Source organism: Raphanus sativus, chromosome 4 (assembly GCF_000801105.2).
Source record: "Raphanus sativus cultivar WK10039 chromosome 4, ASM80110v3, whole genome shotgun sequence".
Lineage (NCBI taxonomy): Eukaryota > Viridiplantae > Streptophyta > Magnoliopsida > Brassicales > Brassicaceae > Raphanus > Raphanus sativus.
Window position 1 is genome coordinate 32,650,652 of NC_079514.1, and position 16,056 is coordinate 32,666,707.

The window sequence follows — 16,056 nt, forward strand, 5'->3', positions numbered from 1 at the left end:
AAATCGATTCAAAAATAAGAAATGAACATCAACCTTGATAATTCAAAATAAGACAAAAAATTAAACATATTTATCGATAGGAATAAAACCAAATAAATGAATGCATAAAACGAAAATCAGTTTCTCATGAAATGAGAAACATTATTCAATGAAAACAAAACCAAAATATAAGAACTTCAAACTTCAACGGCCAACTTCAACCATCAACTTTCATTTTATAGAACCACCAACCTTTATGTAATAGATAATAATTTAGATGTTCAATATATCTTAGTGTATTTCGGATACATATTAGGAATTGGGATCATGTTTGGTACAAGATCTTTTAGGGTTTTGAATGATTCGGGTTCTATCGGATATCCATTTAAATTTGGGTTCGGTTCGGATAATACCCATAACCCTAAATACCATAAAACAAGATCCATTCGGTATTTATGTCGGATTGGGATCGGTACGGATTCATTTTTATCGGATCGGGATCGGTTCGGATTTTCGGGTTCGGTTTATTTGCCCAACCCGATTCATCATCATAGATGGATGGTAATGACTATTGATCTATCATTCGTTTAGTTGGGCTCAACTGGGCTAAAACAACAGTGGATCATATTATTAAAACAATAATGGGCTTTCTAGGGCCTGATACGACTCTCCGAACTCAGAAACCCTAATATATAAGAAGAAGAGCACTACCTCACTCACTGTCGTCTTTGTGAGCTTCTTCATATTTCGGCCTCTAATCTACTCAACATTCAACATCATGGTTAGTCTCTCTCTCTCTCTCTCTCTCTGTATTGATTATTTTTATTTGTTCCTCGTATCTAGTTTGGAGTTTCCCGTGTGTTTCAGGCGCCAAAGAAGGATAAGGTTCCGCCGCCGTCATCGAAGCCGGCCAAATCCGGAGGTGGAAAACAGAAGAAGAAGGTTCGTTTCCTCAGTAAACTCTTCTTACATCTTTGACGCAATCTACTTGTGTTTTAGTTAGATTTTGGGGTATCTGCTTGCATCTATTAGTATGATTATCGAAACTCTTAGTCTTCTGTGGAATGTAATTGATTATTAAGTTATATGTCTGATTCAAACATTTTCAAAGCTTGTCTTGTTTTATTTTCGTGATCATTTGTGGCTGAATTGTTGTTTTTTTTTCTACTGTGTATGTTTGGGTTAAAACATAACAGAAGTGGAGCAAGGGAAAGCAAAAGGAGAAGGTGAACAACATGGTGTTGTTTGATCAGGCTACTTACGACAAGCTTCTCACTGAAGCTCCCAAGTTCAAGCTCATCACCCCTTCCATTCTCTCCGACCGTATGAGGGTACTTCCTCTTCTTCCTATGATGTCGTTTAGAATCTTTGCTTCCACAAGTGTTGTTGTATCTATAGAACTTGAGTCTCTTTGTTTCTGTGTCTCCTACAGATCAACGGGTCTCTAGCAAGGAAGGCCATCAGGGAGTTAATGGCAAAAGGTGTGATCAGGATGGTCGCTGCTCACTCTAGCCAGCAGATCTACACTCGTGCCACCAACACCTAAACAAATTTGCTTTTGTCAATGGTTTGATACTTCTTTTGGCTCCTTTGTACTCGAGAAACTCTTTTAGAATGCTTTTTGGATGTTTTGTCTACTTAATTTTGAACCATTTTCTATTTTTGCTCTCAGTAGTCTTATCATAATTTCATTCAGATATTCAAGTCAGTTTTTTTTGTTCTTTTATTTGATTTCTCAATATTGCTCTTAAGAAATCTAAGTATCAAAACTACTTTACTAGAACTTTTAACTTTAAAATAAGGTAAAATCACATTAAAAACCTTGAAGTTGGCAGCTACTTACACTTTAAATCCTGATATTATTTCAAAAGCATTTTAAACATTTAAGTTGGCAAATTTAGCATATTAAACCTCCAATCTGGTTTACTTGTACATCAAATCAAAAATCACAACCGGTACTGTTCAGAACTGATGACATATTTTTTTTTTAAAAAAAATATTTTAATAATAAATAAATAAAAAATAGAAAAAATCATAAAATTCATAAAAATTCAAAATAAAATTCAAAAAATATGAAAATTACAAAAAATCACAACAATAATTATTTTATTTTATTAATAAAATAAATAAAAATAATAATATAATAATAATAAAAACTTGAAAAAATCAAAAAATTCATAAAAATCAAAATTAAATTCAAGATAATGATTTTTATTTTATTAGAATCTATGAGAATCAGTAGAATCAATTACAAAAAATCATAAAATAATTATTTTATTTTATTAATAAAATAAATATATATAAAATAATAAAAACTTGAAAGAAATCATAAAAATCCACAAAAATCAGAAAATTCATAAAATTCATAAAAATAAAATCAAAACTTAAATTTAAATAAAATAAATATAATGATAATAGATAAAATAAATATAAATTCAAGAATAAACTATATTTTGATGTTTATGGGTCATGGTTTTCTGAATCAGAAAAAATAATTATCTTCAAATGATTCTCCTAAACCAAATCAAAGCAAACAAATTAAATGATACACGAATTTTACGAGTTCAGGACACATACTAAGTCGATATTCTAAACCGTAAACCATGAGCTAACCACCTTGCTGAACCAGATTAACCATCCGCTTCAATCTTGACTTCTCAATTGACATAACTAGTCATGGTGTAAGTTAACCAGAATTGATTCTCATCACCAAAGCACTACACAAACAAATTAAAGTCCAAGTGTTTGCTTTTGAATAGCTTCTAAAAGATTTGGACTCTTTAATTTGTCCGCTTTGATTTGGTTCAAGAGAATCATTTGAAGATCATGATTTTTTATGATTCAGAAAATACATGACCCGTAAACATCAAAATACACTGTTTTCTCAATTTTTTGTAGAAAAATATAAGTTTTCATTATCTTGAATTTATATTTATTTTATTTAAATTTAATTTTTTTATTTTATTTTGAATTTTATGAATTTATTTTTTGAGATTTTTACGATTTTTTCAAGTTTTTATTATTGTTATATTTTTTATTTATTTTATTAATAAAATAATTATTGTTGTGATTTTTTGTAAATTTTTTATGATTTTTTATGATTTTTAATGAATTTTTATGCTTTTTATGATTTTTATATTTTCTGTATTTTTATATTTATTTATTATTAAAAAAAAATTTAAACTGACACATCATCAGTATTGAACAGTACCGGTTACGATTTTGAATTGATGTACAAATAAGTCAGATTGAAGGTTTAATATGCGAAATTTGCCAACTTGAATGTTTAAAGTGCTTATGAAATATTCTCAGCGTTTAAAGTGTAAGTGGATGCCACCTTGAAGGTTTTTTATTCGATTTTCCCTTTAAAATAATATCAATTCAATATTGCTCTTAAGAAATCGAAGTATCAAAACGTCTTTGTAAACCATTAAAGAGTGAAGTTTCAAAACTGGTTACTTTTGAGTAGTACACATGGTTTTGTTGACAAGTCATAAATACTCTCGACTCTGTCCAATAGAACAAAGAAAACCTGTACATCAATCAAAACTTCACTCTTTAATGGTTACAAAGACGTCACATGACATTGCATGGAATCAGCTTTTTCTTCTTTCTTCCCTTCTACAAATATCTAGTAGTATAATCATGAAAAAGAAAATTGTTAATCGAGTCAAATAATCTAGTGATTTTGTAATAAATACTATTGCTATATCATTATTTGAGCCAAACTAGTTAATATATGCGTAAATTACTAAATTGTAGATTCAAAACGAGATAACCATTGAACAATTTTAGTGTGCACTTTTTCATCTAATCTTATTATCGATAATTTTTCTGATACAAGAAATTGTGAATAATGAGAACCCTTTGTCAAAAAAGGATATTGTGAAAACAAACCGTTATTTATTTACAAATGTTATTGACAAAAGGGCAATTGTAAGTTGTACATGTTATGTTAATCCTTAACCCTTGTATGTCAATAAGTACTTTTCAATACTCTTTCCTATTATATGATGTTTTGCTAAGAAATTTACATTTTCTAGTAAGAATTATTAAAACAATAATTTAAAATTAATTAATTAATTATAAATAGAAATAGTTGAAAAAGTTATTAGTTACATAGTTCTGATAAAGTTAAAATCTTATAGATTTATGAAACATTTTATATTGTGAATCAACAAAAAACCTCTAAAACATTTTATTATTGGAGGGAGTATATTTTAACCTTTGTTTTGTAAATAACTGCATTTAGTATAGTTGAAAAACATTAACATCGCAAAGAAAAAAAAGGCTTATGTACAGTTCTTATGAGTGATATCTATGACCACGACGTGTGCAGAATAATAGAGGCACTCGGCCAACATCAATCAGACAATAGGATCCATGTGTACTTGTAGCACTAGAGTGAGAGTATGGAAGAAACGAGAGCCGTCCGTTTCTTACAATCACATGTCTCCTTGTAAATATTTATTACTTATTTTCTTGAATGTTAAAATTTTGTTTAAATTCAACGTTATTTTTATTTTTCAAACTAACAATTGGTTTACTGTATAAACTACCACTGAATGATTGGTTTACTGCATATATATAAATTACGAAAATTCCAAATACTTTTTTTTGTAAAAAATAAAGCATAAGATTTGTTTTCATTTCAGATATATTTGTAAAACCTGCGGCATAAAAATAAATTGCAAAAAAAAAAGAAGAAAAGGTAACAGCTTTCTCGTGGGGGGGGGCGGGTAACAGCTTTCTTAGTCAACTACGGCACTTCAGAGACTTCTTTCTTCGATTTCAAACGTACATTGATCATATTGATCACAATCATATAAAATATAGTTTCAATTTTTCTGGTGAGCTGCGTTTCTTAGATCTTATAGCTTTTAACCAATGTGCACTCAAAATCACACCTTTTTTTTGCCGGAAAATCATATTCTTTTATAGGTTCAATTGATCTTTGGACAAAGCTTAATTTGATTCAAACTTGTTCCTTCTAGTTCTGTCTTTTATTAGTATATTTTACATTCATTCACAATGTTTCTTTCTAACCCAACAATGATTTTGAATTTGAGTATCTTCAGAACTTCAAGAGTTTTTGTGTTTCGAGACGTACGAAATTTTGAGAATTTCGGGGATCTGTGTTTGTGAATCATATCTTGGTTTTCTAGAAAGTTCGTAGATTTCGAGGGTTTTTTTTTTAACTTCTATAGAGATCGCTCTGGTCGGTTCCACTTTAACACTTTGCTTAGATGTGCAACAATTTGGTTTGCATTATTCTATTGGGAAAATCGCATAAAAAACCCTCAAAGTGTCACTTACTAACACTTTAAACCTTGAAGTTTTTTCACTAACACTTTTAACCTTCAAAGTGACATTTGTATCATAAAAAACCTTCAAATCAAAAAATTGACCGGTTCAGCAGGTAATTTTTTAAAAATAATTATTTAATTAATAAAATAAATAAAATAAATAAATAAAAATCCAAAAATAAATAAAAATCGAAAAATTCTAATAAAATTTACAAAAATGGAAAAAAATCAAAAAAATAAATTAAAATTTTAGAAAATTAAATATATATATTAAAATTAAATTATTTTCTAAAAATATTAATAAAAATAACTAAAAAGTTAATAATAAATAAGATTAAATTTAAATAGAGAAGAACTAAATAAAAAGTTCACAATTTTTTTAAAAATGGAAAATATAAAATTCAAAATCACTAGTGACGATGATGGTTTCTCACATAACCATTAACAATGACGATAATTGCCATATCTCCAACGATAGTTTCCAACATCATCTTGAAAATGACAAAACAATATCTTTTTCAAACTTTTGAATTTTCATTTTTTTGAAATATATGAATTTTTATTTTTCTGTATTTTAATTTGATCTCATTTAGTTTTGAATTTTAATTTTCTAAATTTTAATTAATTTTCTGATTTTTTTCTAATTTTCTGATTTTTATTAATTAATATATAATTACATAAGGATCAAAAAAAGTTAGAAAAATCCGAAATTAATTATTATTTAGAAAATTAAAATTCAAAAATAAATGAGATCAAACTAAAAAATAAAAAAATTCATATATTTCAAAAAAATGAAAATTCAAAAGTTTGAAAAATATTTTTTGTCATTTTTAAGATGGTGTTGGAAACTATCATTGGAGATATGACAGTTATCGTCATTGTTAATGGTTATGTGAGAAACCATCATCGTCACTTGTGAATTTTGAATTTTGAGTTTTATATTTTCCATTTTTTAGAAAAAACTGTGAACTTTTTATTTAGTTCTTCTCTATTTAAATTTAATCTGATTTATTATTAATTTTTAGTTATTTTTATTAATATTTTAGAAAATAATTTAATTTTTAATATATTTATTTAATTTTCTAAAATTTTAATTTATTTTTTTAATTTTTTTTTTTTTGATTTTTGTAAATTTTATCAAAATTTTCAATTTTATTTATTTTTGGATTTTTATTTATTTATTTTGTTTATTTTATTAATTCAATAATTATTTTTGAAAAATTACCTGCTGAACCGGTCAATTTTTTGATTTGGAGGTTTTTTATGATACAAATGTCACTTTGAAGGTTAAAAGTGTTAGTGAAAAAACTTCAAGGTTTAAAGTGCTAGTAAGTGACACTTTGAGGGTTTTTTATGCGATTTTCCCTTATTCTATTGCTATTTTTCATTATATAATACTAAAAATGTCCCTTTGTGTGTCATTCACTTTACTTGAAGCTTTTGTTATTCTTCTTCTTCTCTGCTATTATTATTAACTTTCCGAGGTTTCTTTCTTTCTGTTTCGTGCAGCTGAAAATGATGGATTATTCTCACTGCTTTGCCTCTGGGAAAAGCAGTTCTGTCTTGCCAAAACTCAGTTGCAAGAATGTGTACAGCAGATTCTTGGGTGAGAGTATCAACAACAATGGTTGTTTCTTTAAACGTTTTGCTTCGGATTTGAACTCAAACAAGATTGGGAATCGAAAGCTTATTAAGCATGGTGTTGTTTACGCTGTTGCCACTTCAAAGAACCCTAACGAAGCTATGGTATGTTGATGATCATACTCATTTCTTTCTTTTTTTTAATCTCTCTTGCTTCAAAACAGCATTAGGCTTTGTATAAATCAAATTTATTGGTAGGAAACAAACGATATTCTTAACAATTTTTTAGAGGTCATAACTCTGTTCGTTGTTCTGTCAGATAGTAAAGCCTTCAATGTTTGAGAAAAGAAAAGCAGATCCCAAAAACGTGGCTGCAATCATTCTGGGAGGAGGCAATGGAGCTCAACTCTTCCCTCTTACAAAGAGAGCCGCCACACCAGCTGTAAGTGTAGATATAACATTCAACAAGAAAACAAATGTTTTGTATAATGATGATGCTTATGTCTCAAAAAAAAAAAAACTATGCAGGTTCCTGTGGGTGGATGCTATAGGCTGATCGATATCCCGATGAGTAACTGTATTAACAGCTGCATCAACAAGATATTCGTGCTGACACAGTTCAACTCGGCTTCCCTCAATCGGCATTTAGCACGTACTTACTTTGGGAATGGTATCAACTTTGGAGGTGGTTTCGTTGAGGTATATAAAAATCTGATTTTATTGAGAGAAATTACGTAACAGCAAAAAAAAAGTAAAAAAAATTATGTAATTTGGAACAGGTTCTTGCTGCTACACAAACACCAGGGGAAGCTGGGAAGAAGTGGTTTCAAGGAACAGCTGATGCTGTCAGAAAATTTCTTTGGGTTTTTGAGGTAAATTTTTGATGATATCTCATGACCACTTTTAACAGTATCTAAATTGGGTGTTTAATGCGTTTCTTTGGGAAAAGGATGCCAAGAACAGGAACATCGAGAACATACTTATTTTGTCTGGTGATCATCTCTATAGAATGAACTACATGGACTTTGTTCAGGTTATTTTATCTAATTCATCATCTTAAAACCCTCTTTATAGTTTTTTTTTTGCTAAATCTATATGGTGTATGTAACAGTCTCATGTAGATAGTAACGCTGATGTTACTCTTTCCTGCGCACCAGTCAACGAAAGGTTAAGTTTCCTTGAATTAATCTCTCTTTTCACACAGTATTATTGTATTAGAAGAAACCTCATTTTCATTTTTTCTTTGAATATCTTCTTCAGCCGTGCATCGAACTTTGGTCTAGTGAAGATTGATAGAGGTGGGCGTGTAACCCAGTTCTCTGAGAAACCAACTGGAACTGATTTGAAGAAAATGGTATTTGTTTTGATATTTTTGACTTAGTACAGTCACAAAGCATTGCAAAACAAAGATTATGTTTTTTTTTGTTTTTTGAACAGCAAACCGACACAACAATGCTTGGACTGTCTCATGAAGAAGCTACAGATTCTCCATACATTGCATCAATGGGAGTTTATTGTTTCAAAACCGAAGCTTTGCTGGATCTTCTGACACAACGGTATCCGACTTCCAACGACTTTGGATCTGAGGTTATTCCTGCTGCCATAAGAGATCACCATGTTCAAGTAAGATTTGTAGAGAACAAAAAAAAAAGAACTCAGCTTCTTCTTCTCTGTTATCCTTTGGTTATTGGACAAATGAATAACCAAAAGAGTTGCGTAGGGATACATATTTCGAGATTATTGGGAAGATATTGGAACTATAAAGACTTTCTATGAGGCTAACTTAGCTCTTGTTCAGGAGGTTAGACAAGTCTTCTTATAACCTTAATTATTGAATCTCTTAGATGATTCACTTGTCAACCTTTTGTTCTACTTCTTCTGCAGAGACCAAAGTTTGAGTTCTATGATCCAGACACACCGTTCTACACTTCTCCACGGTTCCTCCCACCAACCAAAACTGAGAAATGCCGTGTATGTGTTGTCCCTTTCCTTTTATTTATGGTTCGTTTCTTTGGTTCTCATGATTTGCTAATCTTCCTTTCTGATGATAATGTTAGATGGTAGATTCGATAATCTCACACGGATGTTTCCTGAGAGAGTGTAGCGTCCAACGCTCCATCATTGGAGAAAGGTCACGTCTAGACTATGGAGTTGAGCTTCAGGTGGAGATCTTCAAATCTCTCTTCGGATTTTGATTAACAAAACTATCAAGATACTGTTTCTGATCAAACAGAGGTTTAATTCTTTTTTTCTTTCCTTGCAGGATACGTTGATGTTAGGTGCAGATTATTACCAAACTGAATCTGAGATTGCATCTCTATTAGCCGAAGGAAAGGTTCCAATTGGTATTGGTAAAGACTCAAAGATCAGGTTAGTTTTCCAAAAAGACTTAACAAATACAAAACCTCTTTTTAGCATTAATCAGATTTTGTCTGAAATGAAAAGTATATATATATATTTTAAATTAGGAAATGCATCATTGACAAGAATGCCAAGATCGGTAAAAACGTGATCATCATGAACAAAGGCGTAAGCTTTCTCCCTTGAATGCCTTTCTCCAGCATGTTTTCAAAAAAGTTCATTGAAAATTCAAAAAGACATTAATTAATATCCAAAAATGTGTTAGCAGGATGTACAAGAAGCGGATAGGCCAGAGGAAGGATTCTACATTCGATCAGGAATCACTGTGGTTGTCGAGAAGGCTACAATTCAAGACGGTACTGTTATATGATGACTATGGAGCCTTGAACCTGCTTGAAATGCCAAAGCAACAAACAATCTAGCCGGAGATTATATTCTCTTTTTTGGCGGGGAGATTTAAAAGAGAAAGCGCTTGGATCTTTGAGTATAAACTTGCAAGTTTAGCTAATCCTTTTATTACTACAACAAATCAGAGATGTAGAACAATAAGAACAGAGTAAGGCCTGACTGAACCTATCGGCCAGTCACTTTTTTTTTTTCTGTATTATGAAACTTTTTGATGATCCTCTTTATATTTATTAAAAATTAAAACATTTATTTTCACATAGAAATCACAAAAAATGTAGATTCAAAAAAGTGAGTTCTATAAATTAAACATGTTGAGATAAAACTGTCTGTTCAAAAATGAATCTAACCAACCAATAATAACATGATATTTTACACTGAACCATACATTTTATGGGTGGCTTCCTCCTTCGCTATTAATTAAAAACCGAGAAGGGTATTGTTGTTAGGGGGCCACACCAGAGATCTCTTTTGGGTGAGTCAGCGGAGAAAACTCTCTTTCACTATTCAGATCTCACTTTCACGATCTCCATCCACGGTTTCTACATCATCTCCTACGCCCTCGGCATCTACCTCCTCAATCTCCTCATCGGCTTCTTGTCCCCTCTTGTCGATCCTGAGCTCGACAACGCAGGAGGAGCTTCTCTCCCTACTCGAGGCTCTGATGAGTTCAAGCCCTTTATCCGCCGTCTCCCCGAGTTCAAATTCTGGTATTTTTCTTCTATTTAATTGCATTAAACAATGTTTATTAATTATTAAGCTTTCTTTCTAATGGGCATTGAATCTCTGTTTCAGGTACTCCATCACTAAAGCCTTCTGCATAGCTTTTCTAATGACGTTCTTCTCTGTCTTTGATGTCCCTGTCTTCTGGCCTATTCTGCTTTGCTACTGGGTCGTTCTCTTTTTCCTCACCATGAGACGCCAAATCTCACACATGATCAAGCACAAGTACATTCCTTTCACCATCGGTAAACAGGTAACTAACAACTACTTCTTTTTTTTTTTCCTTGAAGTTGCTAATGTGTATCTCAAACGTTTTTGAACTGTGGTTGGCAGAAATATAGTGGCCGGAGATCTTCTGCTGAGTAGCTGTGCTGATTGATTCATTTCAGATGATTTAGTTGTATTTCTTTCATTTTGCTCTTCCTCTAATCCCCCAAAGTGCCTCTTCTGTAAATATCATTCGTTTCTACTTCAAACCAAACTCATTCCTTTTGTATTTTCGTTTCATTTGCTGTCTTTTTTTTTTGTTATCCGAAAGAGTTTATTTGATGTTCGGACAGAGCCATAATACAAAGGGAGAACAATGAAATCATTTGGTTGTTTATAGATTTTATAGAAGACGACGAATATTATTATATCGAACGTGTTTAGAATAAAATACACACACATTAAATTAATTACAATCATAGTGAAGACAATATTGATTTGGGGGCATTCTTGAAATGAGAAGGGGCAGGTCGGAGCCAGTCTTTGCCACCGATAAAGTCCTTGCTCAAGAAGACGGCAGCTTCGTCGTCCGATAATTGTTTCGACCATTTCACCCTTTGTTTCCTGTCTGCTCCAGGACCGTAACATTTGTATTCACCGTAATATACAGTCCTGCACCATTAAAATTAGAAATACAATTTAATTAGTCAAAATTTACAAAGAATTTAACATGAACACAAATAGGACTTTTACTCTTGTTTGCTCGGGTCTCGCCATTCGTTCCATCCTTGAGGTAAAACCACATTGGAGAAGAAAGAATAAGCAAAGACAACCCTCGAATAAGGTCCCCATGGTCTTCCCAAATAAGTTAAACCCGAACCGGTTAACTTGCATCCCAAGAATGTATACCCTGATTTCTCTGTCGCCGACATTCTCTTTTGAGCCGTTATCGACCCATCTTTGGGGGACAATGAGTGTAGATGACACTTCTACAAAGTATACCCGAAAAAACTTAAATTAAACTTGGAAGTTCGATCGTTTAGTCCCAAGTTTATATACGTTAGAGAATAGTGTAACTCTAGTAAGCTAAAATGTTTCTATTATTCGATCATTTGAATATACTATTTTTATGTTTTATTTGACTTAAAATGTTTCTGGTCACACGAGTGCTTTAGTTAACTCTTTCTATCATTCTAACATGATATAATCTAACAGCTGATCATGTAGCTATAATATGAGTAACGGAACTAAAACTTGAGACACATAAGTATAAAGAAAAATTTAATTGAGCTATGATATAAAATTGCATATTATCTGAGTTGTGTTTAAATGGAATTAATAATGTAAAACGAGTTACCTCATAAAGAGAAGATGCGTTTCCGCAAATGAAATCGGTGGCTCCTTCAATATAGCAGTTCTTGAAGTAATGGTTCCCATCGCCGTCGAGAAGAGTGTCTTGGTATGACTTTATCACGCAACCATAGAACGCTGCATTATCTGCTGCCACTCGCACCGCAACCGCCTGTGCCCCTGTTCCAAACTCATTCTACTGACAACAAAACAAGGCACGTCATGCACGATCAGTCTTTTGTAGTTTTCGAATGTTTATTTGCGTTAACGCTTGATCTACATTTCTACGCTCTTAACCATTTGATACGAAATGTTTTTTTTTTTAATTTAGAAAATGCATGTATACGTGTAAAGGATGACCTGAATAGTGAGAAATCGGCATACGAAATCGGAGGCGAAGACTGTGAGAGTGGGTGAATCCAAAAGGACTTTACCATCGCTCCATACGAGAATTGTGTCTGATGCTTTTGTTCCACTCAATGTTATGTAGGGTTTATCAACAGGAATCACCACCTTTTCTCTGTTTCATGTATATTAAACCGCCAATTAGCGTTAAAAATTAGTTTGTCACGGAATCTGATTAAGCCTATTGAACTAGTCATCAGTAAATCAGCTGCAAAATGAATTCACAAAAAAAAAATAGTTGGTCGAAGTGAATTACAACAAACATAGCTAGCTGAAGAGGCAAACCTATAAACAAAACATATACTAAAATATAGAAAAAAATAATTAATGAAACATTGTACAAGTATAAACCCTAAAACTCATTGTAAAATCATAAGCCCCAATAAAACTATTCTTATATGGTATACAATCGTAACCTCTGAAAACGATTCCTAAAAGAAAGATCTATTTTAGGAAAGATCTATTTTCTTAAATTTTAAATATATTTAGATCTTTTCCGAATTGTCTCTATATAAACATGTATGTAATCATATAATATATCTAAGGAAACTGTTGTGATAGTATACCGGTAAACTCCAGGCTTGACCCATATGAAATAAAGTTGAGAGTTGTTAAGATTGGGAGGGATGGATTCAATTGCATCTTGAATTTTATTGAAATCTCCTTTGCCCGATTGATCAACCCTTATTAGAATTGCAGTTGAAAAATCAATTGAAGATGACGAAGAAGAAGAAGAAGCCATGGATGAAGATGTGATTGAAGAGAGGATGAAAATAGTGATGATTGTGATTTGATAATAAGTAGAAATGTAATGTTTAACTTTGTTATATAAAGACCCATATCAGCCATAGCCCATGTGAGGTTTAACGTCTTGGCGATTGTGCAGATGACAAGAAAACCAAAAACAAAATAGAAATCAAAATGGAAATTGATAAATCAATATTTGGGTACTAAGCAAGAATGTGAACTAAAAAAAGTTTCGTTTATACATAAAGATAGCTTTTGTATATACATCAATGGGTTGACTAAATGTCTGATGACGTGCTGGAAGTTCCAGCGGCAGCGATTTCTTGTGATCGAAGTTGAATGATTGTATTTTCGTCTCCATAAGATTTTTATAATCAGATTCATAGTTTAAGATACAAAGTCTATATACACGTTAGACGAACTTTCGCAGTCAATTTATCTACATGCATAACTATATATTTTTACTTTATATATTTGATACGAATTATTTTCAAGCTGGATAGCATACCAACATGAGGATACGAATTTTCTTTCGGTTTCTCCTTGCTAGTATCGCGTTGTGGACGATTAATTAGTTGCTCAACTGTCTGTATACTCGTTGCAGCATTTTAGTTTTTCTTTTGGTTATGCAGAAAAAAGGTTTTTCTTTTGGTTACCACAAAATGATAACTAATTTAATATTCATGTATAGAAAATATGATTTCTGTTATTTGGTAACTTGATTAAAACATGTATACCTAATATCAAACTGTTATTAAGTATGTTAAGAAAGTAGATAATAACTTTGACCCAAAAAAAAAAGAAAGTAGATAACCCCTAACTTTAAATACACTTAAAAAAAAAACTTTAGATACACTTTACGCGTTAGGTTGGCGGCTTGCATGCTTCCCGCATAGGCTTAGCAATTTATCATGTGTATTCTCATTATACCCATAATATAGTCAATGTTAATTAGCCGAAACTTTACATTATATACGATGATAAATTGCCTAAGAGGATTTGAGGACCATAAAAGAAAACTGTTGCCTAAGAGGATTACATTATACACGATGGCCTTGTATTCTTATGCAGTGGATGCAAAATATAACATATAACTAATTAAAACAAAATAGTATTCTATTAAACTTGCAATAAAAATCCAACAAATATGATAAAATTAACTCTTACAAAACAACTCTACGCTTATTTATCTTTTAAATTTTTTCTATGACTTTCTTATCTGAGACTGAGTCAAACAACTTTTTTTTTTAATAAAGCAAACCATATAATCATTTAAAAACTGATCTTCAATCCGATTATGTGCAGTTTTTTTCACTAATTTCATTGGTGAAAAACATCTTTCAACACTTCTGGTGACAATCAGTAAAGTTAAAACTTACTTTAAAAACTGTAAACCAAACAATGTGCAATATATTTTCGGGTTTTCACCATCAAACACGGAAGATCTCCAAGATTTTCCACATTTTTAAACCTTTCATCTCTGCATATATTATCAATGTAGATTTCAAGTTGCTGCTCTAAAGATAAAAACTCACCATAGCTAAAATCATTTGGATAGAACTTAACTAATCTCACCAACTTCTCCTTGTTAAACCCACGAAATGAATCAATCGGACTTAAAGAACCCATATAAATAAGTAGGTCAGTGGTTACCTCTGTGAAACGATCATTGAACTCTTGAATTTGCAAATCTAGAACTGTGCAAAAACAGTTGACGTTATAATGATTCATATTGGTTATGTTGGTTCTCTTTCTTGGCCTCCTAGGATCAATAAAAACTTCTTCCATGATAAGAGTTTCAGCATCATCTTTCTTACAAAAAGAAGCAACCGTAGCCATAAACAAATCCCAACCATCATCTCTAAGCTTCTGCACTTCTCGCTTAGTGGTTTTTATCAGTAACATAGCATTCAAAATATCTTGATCTTTCTGTTGCAAAGCCAATAACAAATTCGCAGTGAACCCCAAAGTAAGCAACATTAGATGCAAATAGAACACACAATCAAATGTGTGAAAATATTTGAGAAGACCATATGCTTGATGTTTCTTTACGTCTTCTATGCTTTTATCGTGGATATACTCAAGAACTTCAATGGTAGTAGAAAACAATTCTTCCAACCTCTAACACTGTTTTGTGATGAGAACTCCAACGAGTATTTGCAGGTCGAAACGCTCATGATTTTGTCATGTGCCAATTTTAACATCACTGATGTTTGATTCTTTTTTCTAAATCTTCACGTTGAATTTCTCGAAACATCTCATGTCTCTTACAAAAAGTTCCAACAACAAAAAGCTTCTCGAAAAATTTCTTGAAATCTTATCAAAACAATCAGCAATATAAAAGTGTTTTTTTTGCAATTGCTACAACAACTAGCTGAAGCAGTTGTTGTTTTGGTAGATCATTAAAACACCTCTGCAAATTTTGTTGTTCTTATTTTAAGTTTCTAATATTGTGAATATTCACTTTATTTTCATAAACCCTTTAATTGATCAGTATTTTAAAATAAAAATACAAGGTAAGCTTAAAATAATTATTGTTTATGTGTATAGTATATTTCGCAAACCTGAGTATGGATAAAAAATCCCCTAGACTATATTTGAGAAGTGATTTTGTCACATGTCTTTTCTACAATCATTTTTACAAAAAAAAAATGACATGGCTAATAAAATTGATGATATGTCTTATAGATTAATATGACATGGACAATTATATTTAATGTTAATTTATATTTTTGGTAAGATTTTTAAAATATGGTAATAACTCATATATTACATTTATTGTCGATTTATATTTTGAAATTTTTTTAAAATATGGTAATAACTCATAAATCATCAATTAAATAAATATATTCAATTATGGCATTTCAAATTTTGAAATATCATTTAAACTAAAAATATTTCAAAAATATATACATATTTTTATAAAACTATAAAAATTAAATCATAAAATCAAATTAAATCGTAAAATCATTAGTTTCTTATATATATCTAC

General features: G+C 31.1%; 4 protein-coding genes across 4 annotated transcripts; 3 read left to right on the forward strand and 1 right to left on the reverse strand.

Annotated features, from left to right (window-relative positions):
• Positions 1 to 662: 662 nt before the first annotated feature.
• On the forward strand, positions 663 to 1,687 carry LOC108852174 (40S ribosomal protein S25-4). The gene is made up of 4 exons (XM_057007656.1): positions 663 to 760; positions 847 to 921; positions 1,176 to 1,310; positions 1,412 to 1,687. Exons 1-4 carry the CDS (start codon positions 758 to 760, stop codon positions 1,523 to 1,525), a joined length of 327 nt encoding a protein of 108 aa, XP_056863636.1. The 5' UTR covers positions 663 to 757; the 3' UTR covers positions 1,526 to 1,687.
• Positions 1,688 to 6,704: 5,017 nt separating this feature from the next.
• Positions 6,705 to 9,884, forward strand: LOC108835925 (probable glucose-1-phosphate adenylyltransferase large subunit, chloroplastic). Its single transcript, XM_057009996.1, has 14 exons — positions 6,705 to 7,031; positions 7,186 to 7,308; positions 7,395 to 7,565; positions 7,646 to 7,738; positions 7,816 to 7,899; positions 7,978 to 8,033; positions 8,127 to 8,220; positions 8,304 to 8,489; positions 8,587 to 8,667; positions 8,751 to 8,837; positions 8,924 to 9,028; positions 9,130 to 9,236; positions 9,335 to 9,395; positions 9,496 to 9,884. Exons 1-14 carry the CDS (start codon positions 6,801 to 6,803, stop codon positions 9,595 to 9,597), a joined length of 1,581 nt encoding a protein of 526 aa, XP_056865976.1. The 5' UTR covers positions 6,705 to 6,800; the 3' UTR covers positions 9,598 to 9,884.
• Positions 9,885 to 10,055: 171 nt separating this feature from the next.
• On the forward strand, positions 10,056 to 10,959 carry LOC108835928 (protein RER1B; the record flags this gene model as incomplete). Its single annotated transcript, XM_018609143.2, has 3 exons — positions 10,056 to 10,342; positions 10,428 to 10,608; positions 10,689 to 10,959. Coding segments are annotated over 3 exons (501 nt in total), but the record flags the coding sequence as incomplete, so codon positions are not given.
• A 79-nt stretch (positions 10,960 to 11,038) lies between these two features.
• On the reverse strand, positions 11,039 to 13,156 carry LOC108835926 (putative pectinesterase 11). Its single transcript, XM_057009997.1, has 5 exons — positions 12,884 to 13,156; positions 12,273 to 12,432; positions 11,920 to 12,108; positions 11,316 to 11,551; positions 11,039 to 11,234 (listed from the first exon to the last, which is right to left on the reverse strand). The coding sequence occupies exons 1-5, from the start codon at positions 13,057 to 13,059 to the stop codon at positions 11,039 to 11,041; spliced, it is 957 nt and encodes a 318-aa protein (XP_056865977.1). The 5' UTR covers positions 13,060 to 13,156.
• Between the last annotated feature and the right edge of the window lie 2,900 nt (positions 13,157 to 16,056).